This window comes from Pyrus communis, chromosome 11 (genome assembly GCF_963583255.1).
Source record: "Pyrus communis chromosome 11, drPyrComm1.1, whole genome shotgun sequence".
NCBI classification, from domain to species: Eukaryota; Viridiplantae; Streptophyta; class Magnoliopsida; order Rosales; family Rosaceae; genus Pyrus; species Pyrus communis.
In genome coordinates, this window is record NC_084813.1 from 5,760,320 (window position 1) to 5,768,675 (window position 8,356).

The 8,356-nt window shown below is 31.8% G+C and overlaps 1 protein-coding gene and 1 non-coding gene across 2 annotated transcripts; both read right to left on the minus strand.

Moving 5' to 3' along the window:
* Window positions 1–903: 903 nt before the first annotated feature.
* On the minus strand, window positions 904–1,722 carry LOC137707436 (ethylene-responsive transcription factor ERF084). Its single transcript, XM_068446301.1, has one exon. The coding sequence runs from the start codon at window positions 1,720–1,722 to the stop codon at window positions 904–906; it is 819 nt and encodes a 272-aa protein (XP_068302402.1).
* Window positions 1,723–6,790: 5,068 nt separating this feature from the next.
* LOC137709590 (U6 spliceosomal RNA) lies at window positions 6,791–6,889 on the minus strand. The gene has a single exon (XR_011064882.1). It is a non-coding gene; the product is annotated as a U6 spliceosomal RNA (small nuclear RNA).
* Window positions 6,890–8,356: the final 1,467 nt, after the last annotated feature.

Below are 8,356 nucleotides of genomic sequence, written 5' to 3' on the forward strand. Positions count from 1 at the left end.
AAAGACATGAGTGCAGTGAAAATAGGTCTCATAGAAGTCGTCATACTTGCACTATTCAATGGTTTACAACGAGCCAGAGACCATGAAGAACTCAAGTCTCTCTCTCTCTCTGCGCTATCTGCACACATCATCATCATCCGTTCTTTAAATGCTGCAGAAAAATCAGGAAAAATGTACCTCCATCAAAGTTACTGTCAGTATTCACCACCAGTCCGTATAGAAAGATACATCTGCCAAATCAAAAACCCACAGTTGACAGTTACTTAAATATATGGGTAATTGAAACCGGATCCGTACATAAAAAACTGAGTTTAAAAATTAAATAATTCGAATTATTGAAATTTGATCTAATAACTAGTATTATTATAATTTTAAAAAAATTCTTTGTTTATAGCGTTAAACTAAATTTTAAAAATCCAAATCATTTGATCTTTTAACCGTAGATGTTTTGGTTGCGGAGGGGATCCGGTTCCGGATCAACCCTTGCACAGGAATTTTCTCAAGGAGAGTGAAGCCTCTGAGAATAAAATGAAACACTAAAACCCAGGCCAAGAACACAAATATATATGCATATTGAAATCTATACATAAATATAGAGAGAGCGAAGGAAATTAAAACTATATCAATTTCTAAATAATCGATCTTACTAACAATAGAATATATAGATATAAATAATAGATATTTCTAAAAGCTTTGGGATGGCTACAAATTATCCACCAAATTCCTTGGCTTCTTAATTACATTTACATGCATTACAAACAATAGCTGCTGATCCAACCCATCCATGCATGACTAAAGTCAGAACCCAAAAGGCAAAACAGAAAAAGAAAAATGGAAAATAAACCAAATTGGAAATACTAACTATATATATATATATATATATATTGGAGTTAATAAGAACACTTAATTTCCATTAAAACTCACTCCAACTCCAATCTTCAAATCCAGCTCCACATTCCGAATTTTAACTTGACTACTTCTAAGATCAGTGGGAGCCTCACTAAACAAATGAGCTACGCTGGTCACCACTGAGCATTTTCTGTTGCTTTTCGAACCCTTGGGAGGCCTCTTAGCACTTCTCGCTCTCTTGGCATCCGAAGAAGAAGGTGGTGAACAATGCAACGAGAGGGGAAACACAGACGGGATTTCAAAGTTGGTCCTGGCCTTTGCCCCTCTCAGCCTCCTCGCCGCCGCGTCGTACGCACGTGCCGCCTCTTCTGCCGTGTCGAAAGTCCCCAGCCAGTGACGGCACCGCCCGATACGGTCCCTTATCTCCGCCGACCACCTTCCCCATGGCCTCTTCCTCACTCCCCGATAGTTCTTTTGCACCGGAACGTTACTCTTCTTATTATCAGCATGTTTTATCGAAGTTTCGGCGGCACCAAGACGCTCCGAAACGTAGCCGAAATCTGGGATTAGAGAGCTTTCACCATTATTTGAGGTACTGCTATTTTTTTTACCAAAGAGGACATGTTGCCCTACAACAGCAGCGATTCCATCAAGAACCGGAGGCGTTTCGGGTTGGGATTCCGGTCCTTTATCATTAACACCAACAAGCGGAACTTCGGGCGAAAAATTGGTATGACTGGGTTGGTTGAAGATCTTCAGCTGGGTTGGGATTGAAATGGTGGAATCCGAGAAGTGGGCCTTCCTCAAGTAAGACTCATAAAGTGAGTTCGTCTCGGTTAGAAACCGAAACGTTTCTGGTTGTGCATGAAACATTACGGGGTTACTGTATAACGGAACGGTGGCCCGGGTTTGGTTGTTCATATTGCTCTGAATGGCCAGTGATGAATCCAGAATCTGCAGCTTAAGAATTTATATATCCCACATAATATAAAAATATTAATTAAACCATTTTTTACATTCATTTTTTAAGAAGATTTTATTAAGATATTCCTGTCATGTTCGATAAGACCGTAATCCCTCATATTTACGTCATTACCTATATCTTGGCAGGAGGGATATGCCCTTGAGAATGTCACAAGTACCCCTATCATCTACACTGAGATTGGCATTAGGCTTGCTTGTTATGCATGGTCAAGGAGAGACAACTATTCTTCCCCTTTTTTTAAGGAGAAATTAAGTTTACATTCCTTTTTTTTCTATTAAAATTTTATTTCTTTGTAATTTTTTATTAAGATTCTTAGGTTTTAATGAATATTATTATTTTAATAAATAACATATTACATTAAAATTTTAAAATATTCATTTAGTGTTAGAAAAATTATATATGATATATTTATATTTTATGGTTAAACTTTGTATCATATATTTATATTTTTAGTTTATACCCACTTTTAATTTGCAACCTTTTTTTTTTTAATTTGTACTATTTTATTTTTAGTTTTAATTTGTACCCATTTATTAATTTCTTTTTGTGCCCATATTTTTTTAAATTTCATTTGTACTCATAACTTTTTTATTTGTACCCTAATTTATTTGTAATGTACTCATTTTTCTTTATTAATATACCACTTTGTTATATGTAAAATGTACCAATTTTTTTTGTAAAATTTTATATGTAAAATGTACCAATTTTTTAACGCTATGGATACATTCTTTTGCCATTTATTATTTCATATTGTTACGTAGTTTTTATCCATTTGTTCAATCAAAATGTTTGAATTTTTTTTATTGTAGCCGTTTCTAATAGTATTATAATGAGGGATTTTAAGTTCATAGGATTATAAATCTCATAAAACATCAAACAATTAATGTCAAAACTATATAAATATAAATACTAATAGTAATATAATGAGGTGTACAAAGTCAAGGAACTTGGATTAAACTTTGAATATCATTAAGGTTTTAATCAAAGAGTGTTAGGGATTAAGAACTTCATCCAAATTATCCCTTTTTTTTTACCTCTTTTTTCATCTTCTCATGAATACTTAAGATTTCAAAGAGAAAAGAAGTAGATTAAAATGAGAATATAAGTGAGACAGTTATTGGGCACTCCTACATGCATGTCCACTAACTCAAAACCAACTTAGAGGTAAGTTTATCCTCTATCCTACCTCCAAACGCCTAGGCACTAAAATTTTTATACTCGTATACTCAAATACCTAATTAGGTTGAATTAAAATTTAAACTCAACTAAAAGAGCATGAGACACGAGTAATGTTTTGATGCAATAATCAAGTTTATTTTATTTTATTTTATTTTATTTACATTAAGCTACTTAGTTTAACTTTTCATCTCAAATTACATTCTATTTTAACGTTGAATCTTTTATTTGTAACAATTCAAACTCATGCACTTATTTTCTAAAACCACCTCCACTCTCCCTTTTCTCCATGATTCACGAGTCCACATTAAGTTATATTTTATTATTAAAAATAATATTTTTAAAAATATGTTTACAAATAATCTGTGTTTAGAAAAATATTTATAGAAAATAAGATATAAATGGGGGTTTATTTAATTTTAAACAACACATAGTAGTGAATGTATGAGTGCTGTATCATACTTTTTCTCAATAGACTAAAAAGATAAAATATCAAATGAACTAAAATATTGCCCTACATGGTTTGAGATGACAAAAATATACACGATTCTTTAAAATATTATTTTTAAAGAATCAAAATATTGTCCAAAATTATGTTTAGTTCTCCATGAGTGAAGTTCAAGTTAGTGATAAACAACTCGGAGGTTTAAACATTTGATATTGAAAGTTTAATATTAATAATTCCATTACTTGCATAATTTTTAATATATTCGGAATATAAAATAGTATACCAAATATCTTTTTATAAGTTGTGAGAGCATATGTTAAAAAATTTAAAATAAAAATTTCTCTATTTACATACTAATGCGTAATCTACTACCCGTATTCTAAACATCCTAAAAAAAAAAGATATAGCCGACAAAAGAAAAGAGAATGGTAAATCGTGGACACAAAGTGATTTGATGGGTTTTAAGGGTTCATGATCTCGAGAAACTGGTAGAGGTCTCCTAGCCGTTCGATTTGGTATTGGAGGGAGAGATTGGGTCACAGTGTGGTCAAGAAAGGATTGTTCGACTGATTAAGTCTAATCTGTGATATTATTTGGATTGCTTGCCCTTAAACGAAGACAATCTCCCGTGTTACGCAGGCCCACAGAAATGACGCTGAAGAAGCACCTGAAGAACTGGTATGTAAGAGAAAGATACTCTGATCAGTAATGCTAGGGTTACCTCTGGTATTAGACAATTAATGAACTCTGATCATGTCAGTATGGTTCGTTGGCAACCATTTAAACCCTTTTCTTACAGTTGTGCAATACGGATTTGGATTCCAAATCCTCTTTTATCGTTACGTTATATCTGTTAATCGTACATCGTATGGTCAAAAATTATTTTAAATTTTTTATTTAAAATTAAACACAAACAAAACCTAATGCAAGCCGACCGCACGATATACGATGAACGAATAAAATGTGAGTATCCAAAAAGATCCTCATCTGTGCTATACCATTTTTTTTTATATAAGAATGTTTTTCATATTTTTAAAAGAATATTTATAGTGGAAGCATAATTTTTTTATGGTATGAGAATAGATTATTCATGTGTAGAAATCCAAAGTTACACTAGTTCCACATCACTAAATTTGTGTTGTCAGGTAAAATCGATTCATTTTTTTATCCATTTTTTGAACTTGTATGGGTACTTTAATTTTCATTGCTATGAAAATGTATCCATGTCGTTAAGCCAAATATTTATTGTTATTATTTTTTAATTGTAGTTGTGAAGAATGTAACCATGTTTTGTGTTTGAAGAATCTACCAAACATTTTATGAACAATAATTTTTCGGTTAATTTTGAAGAATGTAACCATGTTTTGTGTTTGAAAAATCTACCAAACGTTTTATAGTACAAGAATTTTCGGTTAATTTTGATGAATGTACCCATATTTATGTGTGTGTGTGTGTACGGTGTAGATCTGTGGCATCATTTTTTTTCCACAACTTTTGACACATGTTTTTTGGGGACTTGTCTATCTTTTATGTGTTCTCTCAAATATCATATTTACCAAAAATCATCTAAATCCGACCGTTAGATTAAGAGTTTAAGGTTTCTTTGTAGAATCGTATCCATCTATATTTCTTCATTATAAATGAATATGTCTCAATGGTTTTGGATTTGTCTAATTTTTTGCATGGATGATCTATGAATGATGTTTTAACAAATAGACGGTTCAGATTGTTGAAATACATTATAAAGTGAGCCCCACAAACTTGTGTCAAAATTAAGGTAAAAAAATAGTGTCTCGAATCTACCCTCCCCCATGTATATAATATGTTACCCACACACACACACACACACACATATATATGTACATACTATCTATGGAAAAACATTATTTTCTATAGAATTTGAATTTTCTTTCACGGAATGGGTTGTAATTTATCTTTGAGGTATTCATCAATTTTCCCCTTGAACTTGTGACCATTAGCCAATTTCCCCCCTCAATTTTAATTTTGGCCAATTTCTCCCCTCAACTCTCATAATTAGTCAATTCCCCCCTCAACTTTAATTTAGCCAATTTACTGTTAATTTTTTAATTTGATCATAATTAAACAAGTGTGTGTAAGAAACTAAATAAGATGTATGTTAATCATGTTCCTATATCTTTATCCTATTACAAATAGATTAAAATTTAGAATTTTACAATTTATCATAGATAGTATTATTAGTCATAATAAATCAGTATGGAGTAATTTTATTTGATTTTTGACCATACAAAATTGATAACGAAAAGGATTGATGTGTAAATTTTTGTAAGTGAATACAATTTTCTTTATAAAAGTGAAAGCTAAGTTCAAGTAAATTGCAGAGAATCGAGCTTTAGTAAAAAAAATGGCTAGTCTATTTATAATTTTCGACTCCTTATTAAGAATAACCCATTTTATTAAAATAGGTCTAATCCATGAGTTTAGGATTATTATTTCTTTTTGTTATTATTTCTTCTTCTACATGCTTTAAACCCGATTCATAACTTTTTCTTATAATCAACCCATATCACATACTAACTGTATTATGTTTTTGTACATTTTACCCTATATTATTCAGGTGAGTTTATGTTAATTTTAGTACTTTGTTGGAAGTTATTAGAAAGATTGAAAATTAAGAAAAGAATAGATGGAAAATTTAAAAAAAAAAAATTAACAATAGGGTGTAAATTGACTAATTTTGAGAGTTGAGGGGGGAAATTGGCCAATGGTCACAAGTTCAGGGGAGAAATTGATGAATACCTCTTTATCTTTTAATATACAAATGAGGACATAGGTCCTCTCTGGATCCATATATCTTAATCTACTAAATTCATATATTCGGACCATTGAAATTTGATCCAACGACTACAAACAAGAGTCTATTTTAAAAGTTATCATAACTTTAGCCATTAGATCAAATTTCTATGATCTGAATACATGAATTTGGTGGATTAGGATACATGGATCCGGAGAGGATCCATGTCTTACAAATGAAAACGAAGTCAATATTCTGTCTGACAAACTTGAGCCAATTATTATTTTTATTTTTATTAGAAGGAAGCCAATTAATTAATACAAAACCAAGCACATTGCATTAAAAAAAAGGAAAACTAATGAAAAAGACTTGAAAACCTTAAGTTTTAACGATAATGACAAAATAAATGGTAAAGTGAATAGTACCATATTTGACTTTTTAGTGTAAAAATATGGTTTTTCATTAAATTGAATAGTATCGTGAATTTTTCGTTAAAACTCTCTTAAAAAAACACAACTGGAGCCAAATAACATATAAGAAGTCATTGTTTTTTTGTTTTAAAAATTTGAACCATTTCTTGATTTATGCGCGTCTTTATTACGCAAGGATCATGTTAATCATCTCCGTATCATTCGAATTTTATCGAAGTCTCTAAAGGAATCATAACAAGTCATATTCGCATCACAATACTTTTATTCTTCTCAACTTGTTCTTGAGAAATCTTAAACACATTACTATATATCCATTTCCTTTTCTTTTGTATAAATAGGAAATTTATAGAGAGATCGCATTCAAACTATCTACTTGATTGGTTAATTTATTTTTATTAGAGAAATAATTTGAATGTGGTCTATAAAATATCATCTTCCATAAATATCTTTTCCATTTATTAGGACTCTTCCCATAAAGATTCGGCTGCATCACCATTCAAATCCTCGAGAGATTTTTCAGTGTGATAGTCACACGAGGTGGTACACTATGTGTTCCTATATAAATGGTTGGTTATGTGTGTTGAAAGGTTAATAGCTTAAAAATTAAAAATTTCAACCACTTGTATAAAAACACATGATGTACTATCCGTATTCCCGTCATAACTAAAAATTTCTCCAAACCCTCGTTCAATTACCTAGAGCTGCGAGCCTGTCTAAAGTAAAGATATACATGCATGGGACTACACTATAATAGCAGTGAAATTACACTATAATTTCTCCAGTTGGGACAGGAGGAGAAACAAGAGAACTACTTTGATTTCTAATGCTAATTCTAATTATGTTTTTTAGTTGAAGCCTTCCACATAAGGATCAAACTAAGATTATATCCCAATCCCATCCATTCCCACCACCTTATCAAACGTGTGCACAATGAGCACGTAAAGATCACGTGAGACACCACACAAAATGATCTTCGGAATTCTGAAATTCTACAAAGCAATGTTGCTAAGTTTCTTATTATGGTCTTACCCCCTTGCAATAAACTAATAAACTTCAGAACCCATGTTGAAAACCATTGACACAAAAAATTGATCGGTGGTCCATAAGATGGACTATACCCTAATGAATTAACTATTTGAAAATTACACTTTGAAGTTTGAAGTCAATCTTCTCTTTCTCGTTGGCCTTCTCTCTCTGACACACACTCAGGCATACAGACGAAAGTGTGACTATATAAATATGCAATTGTTGGCTTGTTTTGGGCAATACCCAATGTTTTGATATTTGAAGAAACATTTGGTGGGAACAAAAGAGAATGTCTGTCTATATATATGACCCTAACCCTAAGCACACTCTATGTCTCTGTGAGTGTATGGAAGGAAGAGAAAGATTGTTTTCCGATGAGGAAGAGGGGGGGTGAAGCACGCGAGGGTTCTAGTGTTTTACGCACTTTGGACTGAGAGACTTTTCTCTTGCCATGAGAGAGAGAAGTAGAACATTTTTTATTTTCACTTGGGTCTCGAAAAAGAGAGAGAGAAAGTCAGTGAGAAAATCCCAAGAAGAAACAAGACAAAGAAAGTGTGCTATCATGATATCTTTATGATTTTGTACTATGGATTATTTTGTGTAAACTTGTGTGCAAAGTTTGATGGCTTCTGGGAAATGTGAAATTGCCCTATAGTTTCTTTTTTGGG